Source organism: Trachinotus anak, unplaced genomic scaffold, assembly GCF_046630095.1.
Source record: "Trachinotus anak isolate AG129_WGS33_773 ecotype Australia unplaced genomic scaffold, CSIRO_AGI_Tana_v1 ptg000004l, whole genome shotgun sequence".
Lineage (NCBI taxonomy): Eukaryota > Metazoa > Chordata > Actinopteri > Carangiformes > Carangidae > Trachinotus > Trachinotus anak.
This window is the reverse complement of record NW_027273855.1, coordinates 23,981,123-23,996,996: the sequence shown is the minus strand read 5'-3', so window position 1 is coordinate 23,996,996 and position 15,874 is coordinate 23,981,123. Positions and strand designations below refer to the sequence as shown.

Here is a 15,874-nt window from a genome sequence, read left to right as displayed (position 1 = left end):
GTAATTTATCTTTCGACTCATTGACATTGTGTTATTATATGTGTCAGTATTAAGTATTTGAGTTGAAATGTCCTCAACACAAACATCATTCCTGACTGAAACATTTGTCATTCATCAGTATATGGTGATAAATAATACTGAGGGCTTAAAACAGGAAATCTGGACCTCAAAACCATCACCTCATTCTCAAATTTCACATCAACTAGAGTGACTACTAATCTCACATTTCAACACAGGTGGGCGCTGATGTCCCAGCTACAGAAGAGGAGGCGTGATCAGACTAGTCCAGAGATTATGTGTAAACAAAGACAATGTTTATTTCAGTCCACTTTTCATCAGTATTCCTGTTCATTCAGATATATTAGCATTTTTGCTTCTACAGCATGTACACAGAAACACAAGCACTGCATTTCATAGTGGTACTGCAAAGTACATTTAAACAAAAACATTACAAGGACTACACCAGCATAGTCGATGCAAAACAACACATTCATATCAAAATAAACTGCTCATCAGGAGAAAATAACACTGCGACTTCAGGATGTTGGATTGGTGATGATAACTAATGATGATTTGACACTCTTTATCCATACAACATAGCAGAATTCAAGTTTAAGTAATGGGATATAATGGGAGTAAATGCATGCATTACACATACAGGAACATTTATGTAAAGTATTGATGAAATTCCTTCAATGATCAGACACTGACAGAATCAGGCAGAGCAAACACATGATGATTATACAAAAAAAAAAACAAAAACAAAGAAAAAGCAACAAAACAAGTGCTTGGTATTTAATCAAAAGTTAAATCTAACACTGTACAAAAGCAATGCTATATTTATATAAGAGGAAAAGACCAGCAGATCCTCATAGAACAAAATCCTATCAAAATAAAAGTCAATCTGAGAAAAACACAAGACTCTTGCAGATATAATGCAGCTATTCTCAACACTGAATGATAACAAACAACAGCATCACAAAAGTGTCATGATTTCTTCACTTTAATGCACTTTAAAGGTGGCTGGGTGTTTTACCATAATAGTGGAATTTGATCCTTTTTAATTGCATCAATGGTATCATTTATGCCATCAGGTTTCTCCTCAGGATCACATGCGATGTTGAACATGCAGCTCCACGTGTGACTGTGGTATCTGGAAAGTGACTTTTCAAGTATATGATGTTGTTCCTCTTCGGGCGGACTACCTGAAGGAGTGCCGGAAGTGCACACTCCTTCGTTTCAGCTTCTCTGGGTTGTGGGATGCCATGTGGGAAAATTCTCGGAAGATGTCAAGGTACGTGGCGTCTCCTGATGAAGAAAACAACGGAAAACAGTATGAAAATGATGGTTCATGATTGTGCATTGAGCCCTTCTACCAACAGCAGAATGTCTTGCAGCAGAATTCAGTTTCTATTACAGAGATTTTCCTATTATTTCATCCCTATTTAAACATTTATACATTATAAGTACATTAGACTGGTGTTAACCTCCCATGTTAAATAAATGGAGATTTACAGATTCCACAAAAATGAAATAAATTTCCAATTATATGTTCTTGAAGAATAGCATACCACTGCATAAACTGTAAGGATTTTCATAGAATGTACAATATGGCAGTGTATATAAACTAAATATTATTCCTTCTTTGAGCATAATTGGGATCAATCATGTGATCACGTCAGAGTAGGACTGCAAATAATGACTATTTTCATCATCAGTTAATCTGCAGATGATTTCATTGATGGATTGATTCGAGAGGCTGGAGGCAGTAAATGTTTTGCATTTCTTGCTTAAAATATTATTAAATTGATTCATCAGTTATAAAAATAATTTTCCTGTTGATCAGGTAATTGATTAACCGACTAATCATTGCGGTAAGTCACTTGATAAATGTGTCGTATTGCTCTCACACAGAGATTTTTATTATTAAGTTGGTGCTTTAGAGTTTCCCAAGTGTTATTCTCACCAGTGTGATAAATAAGGACCCTGACTGAAAAGTCTGGCACTAGTCTGTGAACAGTCAAAACATCTTTTATATGAAAGTTAAGAATACACGCAAAGAGGAAAACAGAGCGCAGAGCAGCCCTGGGCGAGAAAGGCCTGATGAATGGAGAGGCAAAAACAGACTGAGGCACCATGAAGCTTCCTTCTTTCAACTTTCCAGATACTGAGCCTTTACTTTTCTTGTGGCCATGGTAACCGCTGAATCTACAGGCATAACAAAAGCAGTTGAACTCTTTTGTGTCCCATGAGCGCTCCCAGGCTCGGCTAATTAAAAAGGGGAATGAACATTCCTGGCTTTCCCCCGCTCTCTCTCTCTCTCTCTCTGTGTGTGTATGTGTGAGAAAAAACGGGGAGAGATCAGTGAGTTCAAACCTCAAACTAAATATATGAGTTTCTTTCCAACACTATATTTTAACCTCCACTGTCTGGCATTCATAAGCAGAACAGTGACTGAAGAGGAAACTTTTAGTCGATTGATTGATTAATCACATGAGTTACTTGCTGGTTTCAGTTTCTAAAATGTGAGGATTTGCTGCTTTTTCTGTTTAATATCATAATAAATCGGTTTTGAACTGTTGGTTGGACAAAACAAGATATAGGTTCAATATGTAATTTTTGGATGTGGGACCTTGTGCTAAGCATTTTGAAAATATTTTGTGACATTATGTTTTAGACATCCTAATAATACCCCTAACAATTAATGCACTGTTTATAACAAACTATAGCAGTAAACAGATATAATACTGTCTTTTAGTTTAAGCCAAAGAACTGTACTTCTTCCACCGCTGCAGGTGATTGAACAGTTAGTGAATGGTTTACAATATAATACAACACAGTTGTAAATATGTCTTCATATTTATTATATGAATTAAATTAATGATGAACTACTTATAATTATATTGTATAACATACGCATTTATTTATACATAATTTTTCTTCACTCTCATGGCAACCACATCAGCTGATGAAAGCCACAAGATGTGGCTGAAAGGCCCAAAATAAATGCAGCAACTGAACTTTGAGTTAAGACATTTACAGTTTCTGAGGAATCAAGAATAAATCTTTGAGTTTTGAACACATCTAGAAGCAGTTTTAAAGCCACCTGTGAAGAATAACTTGTACGTGTGTATAGACAGTTAATAAATGCTTTATAACGTGTAACATACATGTTTAAACATGTATAATTACAACTGTTACACTGTGTAATCAGTCCTTCATTAACTGTTTTTACAGCAGTTACAAACACTTCACAGGAGGATTTATAATTGGTTTAACATAAAGGTAAACATTTAAAACTAATTATGTTTCTGCAAAGAGTCAATGGAAAAAATATTCATCAGAAACTAAAAAATATCAAACTCTCTCCATGCATATTGAAACATGTTATTCACATTCTACTTTACACAATAAATATGTGGTAATATTTGAAATATTTGCTTCATAATTAGTGCACCAGCAGCATGAAGTTAGAAGTTTGTTAATTCTGTTAGAGGCAGTGAAAGGCTGGCAAAGCAAAGCCAAGAGAACGTGGAAATGAAGCAAGGAAGCAAAGGGAGAGGTCAGCTTTTAGTCACATCTTCCGTTTATTCTCAGTATCATTTTAAAAGACACTGGGAGGAGTTATTAAACAAAAAACAAACATAGGTAGCAGTTAGTGTTAATATGCACAGGTACTGTATATTCAGAGACAGATGTTCGCTTACAATATTCAAAGAAATTGTACAGGTAACAGTCAGAGAGAAAAAATACAACAAAGTTAAAAATTGCATGTAAGAAGCAAGCAGTTAAAGTGTTAATAGTTTTTAGTTTATATACACAACAGTCAACTCGTTGACGTACTGACTCATACACTATAGACACATTGTACTGTACAAGACATAATCATTCAGTGGCTTGATGTAAATGATTGTTTGGTTAGTGTTGACATCATTCAGTAAAATCTGTTTCCTGTGAATTTTTATGAAGTACTGCACTAAATAAGAAAAGGCTGGATTAAGAGAGATTGTGTATTTCAAAGTGCGTTAAATCTATCACTGACAAGCAACAAGGGAAACAAGAAGTGAGTTGAGCTTTCTGTCGCTGTGACATCCTCTAAAAATATTTCAGTGCTAAAGGACTCCAACCACATGTTGGCAAATACAAGTTAGGAACTGTATGGAAATTATCAGGGAGGAAGATGGAGTCAGAAAAAGGGGAGGGTTATGTATATTTCATTTTGCTGAAGAGAGGGAGGTCAAAATTTGCTTTAAAATCCATTTAAAATAGCAAAAATTTGTAGCGAAATCTTTCATGTAAATACCAACCAACGTAAAACAACAGAAGGCCGTCTTGACAGTACTGACCTTTGCAGGAACACAAAGCCAGAGGGACAGAAATGGAGGAAGCTATCGTAGCTTATTAGCTAACAAGCTTGCTAAGTAACAGATAATGCTATTAAATGACTGTTAGCGAGCTCATTAGCTTGGAGAGCTTTTTTTTGCCTCCTTCAATAAATCTCTTCATTGAATGAAATAATGAGAAATAAAATAAAATAAAATGACAGGGGGGATAAATAGCCAAAAACAGAAGAGCAGAATAGCAAGAACCTCAGAGAAGTATTGTGCCAACATGTTCTCTGCTGGCAATCATGTTAGCGGTTGGCTCTAATTCAGCAGCTAGCCCTGCAAGTACCAGTAAAATATAAAGTTTAGCCCCACCAAAAATAATTTGTGTACAGTCCCTTAAATGTATAAGAAGAAAGAAAACGATACAAATACTTGGTGGCTCTCTGAAAACCTGTCTCTGGTCTTTGGTTTGAACTAAACCCAACAGTCAATAGCATCTGAGGACAAACAACATCTTTGGAAAAAATAAAATAAAATTCATGAGCACTTTTCTTTAGGTTAATTTTGCCTCAGATAACATGTGAAGAACACCGAGGTCAGTCACAGGCGAGGCTGTTCAATGCTTTAACCAACAGTCGTCTCCAGCACATTCTGGATCAGTCATTTACTGTGAGCTACCAATGGGGTCAAATAAGAATAAAAAGCATAATATATAAATGAATCATTGAATACAGTTTTGAGCCACAGCCTAGCTGCCATGTTCATTGTCATCAAGCTGTTTGCACAAACAATATCCAGCCAATGTAAGACAGCAGGAATTGGGTGTTCAGTCTACTGATTTCTGTCATGAATGTCATTCCATGCACTGTTGTCATGATTTGGCAGTATATATATATATATAATACGGATATTAACGTTATTCAACAATACTAAATGTCAAATATTCACATACACTGGGTACAGAAGTAAACAAAAGCAACAGGGCTTAGGAAGACCTGAGCAATAGCCACCCATGCACTATAACCAAAGAACAAATCTAATATAGGCCTAATCATGATACATTAGATTACCATAAACAAACATTTTAACATACAAATACTGTATATACAGTAATACATGTCAGTGTGATTTATCAAAAATGTCCATCTTCTGTTTGAATTACTCCAAGTGATTATATATAATGAGACTGTGGAGTATTGGCTTGCTTTCTCATAATGAGAATATAATACTGGCACTGTGGGTTAGTGCTCAGCAAAATAAAATCTAACAAAATATATCCAGCTTAAAAAAATACCATCTGCATTGTTGTCAAACATAATACAAAAAATACAGATTATCTGTACTGAAATAATCATTGCACTATTGCTCTGGGATTTTTCTCATAAATTAAAAAAAAAAAAAAAAAAAAAAGAAGCATTCAAAACTGTTCTGAAAAGAAAAATAAAATGACGGTACAACGACAAAAAGAAAATTCAAATCACTGTTGGTAAGAAAAAAGTGCATAATTTCGCTTTTAATTAAACCTAAAAGCTTCACTTGATCAATCTCTCAATCAATACAGAGAAATGACTCCATGATCATTTACTCTCAGTCACAGTTATCGCAGCCGCACAGTTACCCCTCTATGACCGTCACAATTTAAAATAAAGAGCGCTACCACCGTTGATCACACGTGCATGGACAACAGATCCTAAGGTAATTAAAGAAAGCACAGCCGGATCAGATTCAGGTGATCCCAGGTGAGTGAACTGGCTGCACCACCCTGTACTCGTCAGTTTGGCATCATTCGAGCTGCGAAGAGGGAGGGCTGGTTCCAGAAGTGTTTTTCCTCATTCTGTATTCCCATTACAATTTTTCTTTACACAGATTTACAATACTCTTCTGGATAATGTAACAATCCTATATGTTTGCATTATGACCATCAGTTTTAATTATTTCTACTTCATTTCTGAGAAATCAAGCTTTGTCCATCATTTTGATATGGTGGGTGGCTCTAAATACTACAATAACCATGAGCCTTGGCTGCTGTTGCCATGGAGAAGAAGCCAGCTACAGGTACGACCCAATTATTCATCAGACTTGGTAGCAAATGAAGGTGCCATAGTTGCTGAATTCACCCACAAATGGCCCAGATTTTGGAAATCTTGTTCCCCTTAATGCTCTGTGATTGTATGTTTCTTGCTGAAATGCACCTTGGGAGTTGTAGTTAACTTCTATCCCAAAGATTTTATATACACAGACTTTGAATTTTTATCAGAGAACCAGATATTTTCACATCCAACTCTTAGAGTCATGTACCACTTTATCATAAAAAATTAATGGGTATTTAACTTCTGGAACCAAGGACGGCGGAAATATCTCCTCCCACTGAGCATCACAATAACAACATGGTGAAATTAAACCTAGAACTGTTGGGACAAATGAGCTGTTGCAGGTCTTTGGTTCAGAGCACCCTGTGCCCTCTAAAACCTCCAGATGAAGGGCCGAGTTGGTCCTGAATACACTGCTGATGACTGGTGATCTACTGATTGCTGCTGGATAAACTTTAACAAGTGGCAGTGATTTCTCATGTCTGCAGTGATTTGACTGATTGGACCTCACTGCACTCATCTACACTTTTTTTTTTTTGGCAAAGTCAATCTGACATCATTTAAAGGAGGTTAACACTGAGCTCATGTGTGATCCTGAGAGGGGAGCTGACTGCTGGTAAACTCTGGTTTCTGGTCTAACGTAAACAGACAGTGCTGGGGAGAGGAACACTAGAAATATACTGGATAAATCTGATGTAGAGGTGAAGTTAATCTGGTGGTGAAAAGTCCCTTCTCGAGAGAACGAGTGGAGGAAACAAGCTTGAAGCACAGGATCCTCAACAGGTCTCAGTCAAATGTCTCCTGGCACCCCCTGCACTGGTTTTACACTGTTTTCTAACCTGACTGGGCTTCAGCACTCTGCTATGTTGAGACAGATAAACTCCTGAATGCATTTCTTATACTGTTGCTCAGTGGGACTGCTGATTGGGTATTGACCTGGTTGTCCAAAGGGTCCCTCCGACTCCCGCATCTCCTCATTCATCCTGGCCAAACGCAGCCTGAAGAACAAGAGGAAAAACAAAGAGAGTGTTAACAACTCATTAAATCTGGAGAGTGGAAAAACAACTTTGAGGAAAGTATGGATGAAAATGAACATACAGCGTAACTATATCTGCGTTAGCTTGCTGTACAGCTATACTCAAAGGGTCCTGGCCATCCTCGTCCCCGTCGTTCTGTGTAGCTCCTCTTTTGAGGAATAAACACACCTGCCTGGAAATACAAAGAAATCAGAGATTAATCACAGCAAACACACAACCAATCAGATTCTCATTTTCAAAGGTTTGTGCCCCTTATGTGAGAACACAAATGACACAATCACGGTAATTCAAAGAGGCAGCTGAAGAAAACAGCTTTTGCAAAACCTGCAACAAATAGAGAATATAACTAAAATAAGAGCATGTCATCTTGATTTGACATGAAGTTGAAGACTCTGAAGCAGCTGTCAGAGTGACAGAGTTTTCTTATTAACTAATAAGTAATGTGTGGGCTGATGTGCTGAAATACACCAACGGAAGGGAAATAAAAAATAAAAAAACAATAAATTGACGGCTATGTTGATGATGAAAGGGTGAAGAGATCTTTAATTTTGCTTAATGTTTTTTTTAGTTTTATATATATTTTACTTTAGATGATTTTGGTTCCATATTCAATCTCCAAATTTAGATTAGGATTTGTTTGGCCACCTGGGGGCAGGAGAAACAAGTTGTGAACACAACATTAAAGTATCATCATCTTATGATGAACTGGTTTTTAAACATTTGTTATCTACACATCCAGTAGTTACTGTGCTACATTAACATTCATTTGGAGTCACGTTTCTGGCCACCTGGAGAAATTAAGTCCAATACTGACTCTCCTTTACCTCCTCTTGGTCTCAACCAACCCCTGAGGGAAATATCTGTCTCTTTAGCTGCTAAATGCTCCGTTGTTAACTGAGGTTGGTCCTGAGCAGGTAGAGCTGTGAGAGTGAAACACAAATGAGTTGACACTTGCTATAAAGCTCCATAAAACCGAGGGGAGCTGCAGATTCAGGGGATAATTCTCTGCAGGTTCGTCACTACGAGCAACACTTTTCAGGTTTTCGTTTGATGCATTGCTCCTTTAAAAATGTTGATTATATCTGCTTTAAGTCAAACAATTGATTCCCCCTTGATGCCTGTGGCGATGACAGGTCTGGACAACTCAAAAAATAGTTTGCACCTTTGTTTAAAAAATTTCACAAAGTACTTTTTACAAAGTATGAGAAAATTGGTGAATGGCACAAATTCTCTTTAATCATTCATATGAGTCACTGAAGAACAAATCTATTTGTACAAGTTGTTGTTGTGGTTTTACTGAAATGGAAACCATGTGTGTGAGGTGGTTACAAACGCTACCATCGCAGGCTGGAGTAAACAGTTACTTTCTGCCTCGTGACTCACCCTGTGTGTCCCAGATATGTGGCATGATGCAGGGGGCCCCTCCCTCTCGCGTCTCTTTGGTTGACGTCAGCAGCGTTCTGCAGCAGGAACTCGCAGGCGATCAGTGAACCCTAAAATAAAGTAACAACACCAGTCGGCTCGGCGCTGACAACAACTTACGACGCTTTTTGTGACATCATCAAGGTTATTTTCTCAGATGTACCATTATACAATGAGAAATGCTCCTCATGTCTGATGGTCAAGTCTTCTTGTTCTACTGCTGAAACATTAACATCTGACTAGTATCCGGTGCCACTCACCCCGATCACTGCCTGTATGAGGGGCGTCTTCCCTTCATCCTCATCATTGACCAAATTGACGTCGGCCCCGTGAGCTAGCGCTTCAGCCATGACAGGCATGTTGCGGGCCTTTGAGGCTTTGTACAGCAGCGCGCCGGGATGAAGGTCCCTTATGTCCTCTAGATCTGACGTCTCGGGCTCGGCCTCCAGCTCTGCTTCACCACTCGAGTCCTCGGACACCTCACACTCTGAGGATGGTGGAAAGAAGACTGATTATTATTTATGTAACAGCAACAGAAGATACTTTTCATTCTTTATTTATTATAATTTATTCTCATGGCAGTTGCTAACAAAGCAAGTCTGCACTTGCATTTATATTCAGATTAATTTCATTACATAACATTTTATTCCCACAGTGTAGAACTCTACTCCTCTACTCGACTCACCCTCCTCGGTGACGCTGTCCACCACTGAGCCAAACACCAGGATGTCTGTGCTGCCATCTGTGCTGCCTCCCAACCCGCTGTCACTGCTTAGGCCTGCCGGACCAGGAGACGCCAGAACATGGACACATTAGTTACCGCTGTCTCTTTCAGGCTGATCAGCATTGTTCAAAAGCAAACAGCCCAGAGAGTCTTCCACACAAGACTCAAACATCTTATCCACATGCTGCTGTGGGGCTTTAATCTGGGTAGAAAGGCTATCAAAGGTGTGCGCACACTGTGAAAGGTGAATATACTGTGTTTCCAGACTAATTAGTGATAGTCGCTTACTTCGAGGCCCAGATCCTGTGTCAAAGTAAGAGAAGAGAGAGTCCAGCTCATCAGGACAAAACAGGGAGTCTCGTCTGAACTTGGCAGCAGCTGTGAGACAAACAGAAGTGAAAGTGTCAAGTGAGGACACCAGAAAATTGTATTATATTGAACTACATTTGTCGGACCATTACGTGTATTAACATTAGATTCAAGTCACAGTGCTTAGCATTAAATTTTCCTAAAAGTACATAACAAGCAATTTTTGAAAACCTCGCAGCCAGAAGGTTGTTGAACAAGACGTAACTTTGTTCTGAAGATACTTCTACAATTCTTAAAGACTACTCTAATAATCTGACTGAAAAAATTATTCTATCCATTATGTAATATGCTTATCGTGTCTGCATGTTCAGATTTGACAAAGTGACTCTGATAAGGACTACGATGTCTGACACAAATTACAGCAATCTGGCGCTAGAGGGTTTTAGTGAGCATGGTTTCTTGCTGGGGGCGAGTAGAGGTGATTGTTGCTTGACAAGAGCTTCAGCCATCATTGCATTTACAAGACTAGAGGTCATAATAGGTCGAAGAGGTCCTCTGAGCAGTGCTACAACTTTGGAGCAGACTGGAGGCTACAGTTGCTATTGGAAAGACCTGCCAGAGCTAGCTGGTTAGCGTGCTAGCTTCCGCAGGAGAAAAGATGTTATAGAAACAAGAGTTAACACTGGTGTTGCTTCCCACCGCTGGAGGCAGCTCTCAGCGAGTAAGGGACTGAAGTTCGATAATGAACTTGCAACTTGGTAGGTAAACAGCTCTTAAAGCTAATGCTGTAGCAATAGCAAAACGTACACATTGCTTCTTTAAAGTACCTTAATGCCTCCAGTGTGTCCAGTGGTCAGTTATGATCAGCGATCTACTGTGTTTTAAAAAACTGCCTAATATTTATCTTTATATGTAACTCAAATGTGATGTTAATACATGTGCAGGCTAAAATTAACAACTTAAACAAAATCAAATGAACCACTTAAGTGTAAAGATCTATTCTGAGTAGATTCAGACAGAGACCAGGTAAAGTACCTGAGGAGAGGGTAGAAGGGGAGGTGCTTCCGGGCTCTTGTCGGTATCTTCGCCGTGTTTTGGATACCGTGGTGGCACTGTTATGTCTCCGACACTTCTTTACACTCCACCGCCGCTCTGGCTTCCTCTCTCCGTTGATGAGTATCTCTGTGGAGCCAAGCTTCTTCAGGAATTTCTTCTCCACATACTTTGCCTTAATCCAAGCCTCCTTTTCCTGTCTGCAAAGGACCACGCCACACATGACAGATTTGAATGATTAAAAGTAACAGATTTAAATACTCAAGGAGATCATTTTCCTAGTTTAGCTGTATTTTAGCTTTAACTCCTACCTTGAACTGGAGGGTAATGGTTTCTTCAGACCTTGCTCTTGGTATGAGCCTTCATAGATGTGGTTGATGACACTGTTTCCAAGCTCACACATCAACTACAAGGAAAAACAGGAGACATGACATTAATGGCGTCCACTTTAAGGCTGACTTCCTGCTGAGAGTTTGACGAGAAGATTGATACCACTGTCATATCTGTTCACTGAATATTAAGCTACAGCCAGGAGCCAGTTAGCTTAGCTTAGCATCAAGACTGGAAACAGGGGTAAACAGCTAGCATGGCTGTGTCCAAAGGTTAAAAAAAAATGGCTACCTGGACCTCTAAAGCTCACCAATTGATACATCTTGTTTGTCAAATCCATACAAAAACAAAGTGTTAAAACAACAAGGAGTGGTTTTTCTGTTTTAATGCTAAGCTAAGCTAGCTAACTGCTGGCTGTAGCCTTATATTTAATGAACAGATATGAGAGTGATATCAATCTTCCCAGTTATGTCTCATCAAGAAAGTGAACTGGAGTATTTCACAAAATGTAACTGTTTCTTTAATGCATTTAAAACAACTTCGTGACTTAACAATAATAATAACTGCCTCATTCTTGTTTTTATTCATCGGGACACAGTTGAGACAAACTGTACCTTTAATAATTCTGGTTCCCATGAGTCCAATGTGAGTGAGCGAACCTTCGAACAGTGAACCCCAAGACTCCTGCAACAAAAACATGTTTCAGGTTAAACAACATGCTGCACATGTCCTGTGGTCAAAAGTGGAAGAATTTGTTATGACTATAAGGCAGCAGATGGGGGCCAGCACGAGAAAGCAAAAGCAGTTTATGTTGTTCTCAGAAGAAAAGAGGAAATTTTACAAATGAAACACACTATGGCCATGGATGGATTAATGAATGGGACCTGAGAAGCCAGAGGGGCCCTAGACCTGTGCCTCAGTATGACATTAATATTTCTTGTTTGACAGTCAGAGAGCTCAGTTAAAAGACAACACAACCACAGCAAGATGCAAAACAATCACAAAGATAAAATGACTAGAAAGAGATGTATTCTTTTCCCCAAAAAGACAAAATGACCTCTAAGAGACACAAAACGACAACAAAGATGCACAGAACAATCCCAAAGAAAGATAAAATGACTACAAAGAGCTACAAAATCATCACCATAAGAGACATAAAATGACCACAAACACACAAAACTACCACAATTACAAAATGACACAAAACTACCACCTCAAAAAGATAAAAAATGACCACATGCAAAACGACTGCAAACAGATACAAAATGATCACAAAGAGACACAAACTGCCACATCATTTGTAGTTGCTTTGTGTCACTTTTATTCTGGGTGTCTTCTTTCTATATAACTATTACTTGTCTGTGCCCAGGGGCCGGTTTTCTTATAATCCATCCATGACTAGTGTGTTGTGTGGTGACCTGGTTTGAATGGCTAAAATCACAAGAGTGTTATCCTGGGGGAAATGAGAGAAGCCGCTCCCAATGTCATGCAAATCGCTAAGTTCCACTGATGACGCTGTGTGGCATCCTGGCAACAATGGCACAGTAGGAAAAAAAAAAAAAAAAACTGATAGTGTTTCTCCCGCTCGTTTGCGTTGCAACAAGAAGCCGTGTCTGTTCTCACCGTGAGAAGACGAGGCCAAAGAGGGAAAATGAATATTCAACAGGTGGGAGCGCGCACGCGCACACACACACACACACACACAGGAATAGGGTTTGTGATTACATAAGCAGTGAAAATTGCAATTTAAAAATAACACACACACACACACAACTGAAGAGGATTTTTCCCACTGGGAGCTTGAAAACAAACCTCAGTGACACAACAATGTGATGTAACCGAACATGAGAGAGTGTGTTTATCTGCAGCAGGAACCTTCATTCAACAGCATTTCATCATATTCACCAGGATCTGACTGAGTGAATTGAACGATTCAAGGACTTCTCCTCTGTGTGTCCCAGCTCAGTCTATTCATCTTCTCGCTTCCCTCCCCTCAATGAAAACTCTCAATCAAAGCCAGACTGATCCGATGTGCAACCTCCTACACTTTAATCCCTTCGGCAGTGTGTGCTAGAACGTGCTCAGTGCCCTTAGCAGCACAAGGTAAGGCGCAGACAGCTGGCAGCGCCTCCTTTCTTCAGGGCCAGTAACCACACAGCACATGGCAGTGGAGGTAGAGGATTTCAGATCCTTTACTTAAAGGATCCTTTTGTCCTCTTTCTCCTTGTCACCCAGGGTCATAAACATCTCATAGCAATTAATAATAATCCAAGAAAGTACGTCTCAAAGGATATAAATACTAAAGCAATATATCAAAATATCAACAATAAACTGTTTGAAACTAGAAGGGGACCTTTAAATGTCGGGCAAATGCATCTTTAAAGTGCAAATATAATAATAATTGCATTTATGTTTGTGATGGTCGACACTATGAAGAGATAACATTAATGAATCCGAAGCATAAAGCTACAAAAATTCTTGATCCAGACCTCTTGGTGTTGGAGTTTGAAGAGTTGAGATGTAAAAGCTCTCCCTTTGGATATGTCATGGAGATCTGTGAGCTGCTGCAATTTCAACTTACCCAAGTGTGATGTGCAAACTTTAAACTTCCTTCTTTTGGATTTTTAATGAGGGACAACGAAAAGTCAGTCAGAAAAGTATTTTTACATGTCCTATAACATGTCTGGAGGGATCTTTAAAGTTCTGCTCAACTCAAAAATATGTTTTGATTCTCGTTGCTTCACTTGGATGTTTGAGTTTCACTGTGCAGAATCATGTATTTGCAGAGTCTGACACTACAGTAGATGGCTGTTTTCATACTCCTCTATTAAATGTAAAAAGTTTCTCTGTGATCACCTACAGTCTGAGTGACAGGTGTGCACCTGCAACTGTGATTTACTTGTTTGGAGGCTAATCCTGGTCCAATAGACGACTTACACCAGTGTGATATAGAAACCTGAAGCCTCCAGTGAATAAACATTGACAATGGACTTACAGTGATGAAGGAGACATCCAGTAGTTAAAATGTTAAAGGTCACATAATGTATAAACTGAGATGTCCATGTGTTCATTGATTATAAAGCAAGTCTAGGTTCTATGGATATCAATACTTAAAATAAAACACCAGAAAAGTGTAATAAATGGGACCTTTAAAATGAAAAATATTTTTTGTTCTGGACGCTACCTGTGGATGCCAGAGCACTCGATGCACAACAGGATGCCCAGGTTGATGGAGGCCCAGCGAGGGTCGGCCTGACTGCAGTCACAGCACTGCTCGTTCCCTGGCAGACACTGGATCCGCTGCAGGATGGTCTCCCCCCGGGCGCTGCGGTCCCTTTGTTCACTGGCTGAATCAATACTGCTGGTGGACGGGGATGCAGTTCTGTCCAGATGCTAAACATAAACACAATAAACTGTGAAATACCATATTGGTTTGTTTTATAGTCACTACTTACGTGTGCTTTGTTGCACCAGATTAGCTGGGGTTTATCATGTTAGGTTTGAGTACAGTGTCCAGTTAAGTATTCAACTTAATGGCGTTGGTCAAACTAAACAAAACATTTAAAGACATCAGGTTGGGCTTTAGGACCTTATGAGTGTGACAAATTGTGTTTTTCTAGTTGCAGCCATAGCTCAATTACACATATAATGCAACAGAACAGTACAGTAGTGGAATAAATATTCAGATCATTTACTTTAGTAAAAGTACCAAAACAACTACTTTATATACTTCAATCTATGACAATGCAGCATTTCTGTAACCCGATCATTATATATTGGGTGTTAAATGTTAATCTGCAAAGTAGCTAGAAACTATATTTGTCATATAAATGTAGTAAAAAAGTACAATTCTTCCCTCTGAAATGTACTGAAATAGAGGTAAAGAGCATAAAATGGAAGTAAAGTAAAACTGTACTTATACAGTACTTGGGTGAATGTACTTAGTTACTTTGCACCACTGTGACAACACACTATGATAAACAAGCTATAAAACTTTCTTGTAGGTTATTTATGACCCACAAAAGTGACTTACCTCTATATAGTAGGTATCTGGGCTCTCTCTGTAGGCGGAGGCAATGCTGGCTTGAACTGCCTGAATCCATGCTTGTCTTAGCTTCTCAGACTCAGCCTGAAGCATGCAGCTCCTGTGAAACAAACAATCTCAGTATTACCAAATCATAATGTTCCTCCTGACAGATCTACATACTGTAGTACAGTACCACATGCTGAACAAACATCACAGGTTTCACAGGCCAGATCGCCTTCATATTGTTTATTTTTAAGAGCAAAAATAAAACGCTACAACCAAATAACAGCAGAAATTAGTCAATAATTGTTATTTGTATGTCTCAACTCATGGTTTTATAAGATTTTAATGAAAAACTACCCCTGAAATGACATAAATTTGCAGGTGCAGGAGATTCATCCATTGAATTCTAATGTAAAGTCAGTTTGTTGTTTTTAGCCACCATGTTGTCATGCTAAAATTAGCTTATTAGCACAAAACACAAAGTACAAGTGCAATTTATTTTGTCATAAGACAAATTAAGATTTTGGCCAAATGAAAATCAGGAAATCACC

The 15,874-nt window shown here is 38.7% G+C and overlaps 1 protein-coding gene across 2 annotated transcripts in view; it reads right to left on the bottom strand.

Annotated features, from left to right (window-relative positions):
• Positions 1 to 292: 292 nt before the first annotated feature.
• The window catches only part of LOC139621069 (arf-GAP with coiled-coil, ANK repeat and PH domain-containing protein 3-like), a 75,100-nt gene continuing 59,518 nt past the window's right edge, over positions 293 to 15,874 (bottom strand). Inside the window, exons 14-25 of one of the 2 annotated variants that reach the window (XM_071477286.1) lie at positions 15,327 to 15,438; positions 14,478 to 14,686; positions 11,908 to 11,977; positions 11,275 to 11,369; positions 10,946 to 11,163; positions 9,890 to 9,979; positions 9,563 to 9,655; positions 9,138 to 9,364; positions 8,839 to 8,948; positions 7,517 to 7,627; positions 7,355 to 7,416; positions 293 to 1,308 (exon numbers count right to left, since the gene is read on the bottom strand). In XM_071477286.1, the coding sequence (XP_071333387.1) occupies positions 1,202 to 1,308; positions 7,355 to 7,416; positions 7,517 to 7,627; positions 8,839 to 8,948; positions 9,138 to 9,364; positions 9,563 to 9,655; positions 9,890 to 9,979; positions 10,946 to 11,163; positions 11,275 to 11,369; positions 11,908 to 11,977; positions 14,478 to 14,686; positions 15,327 to 15,438 (1,504 nt within the window). In that variant the 3' untranslated portion in view covers positions 293 to 1,201. Of the gene's footprint in view, positions 1,309 to 7,354; positions 7,417 to 7,516; positions 7,628 to 8,838; positions 8,949 to 9,137; positions 9,365 to 9,562; positions 9,665 to 9,889; positions 9,980 to 10,945; positions 11,164 to 11,274; positions 11,370 to 11,907; positions 11,978 to 14,477; positions 14,687 to 15,326; positions 15,439 to 15,874 lie in introns of both variants that reach the window. The other variant, XM_071477285.1, reaches the window with a different exon arrangement.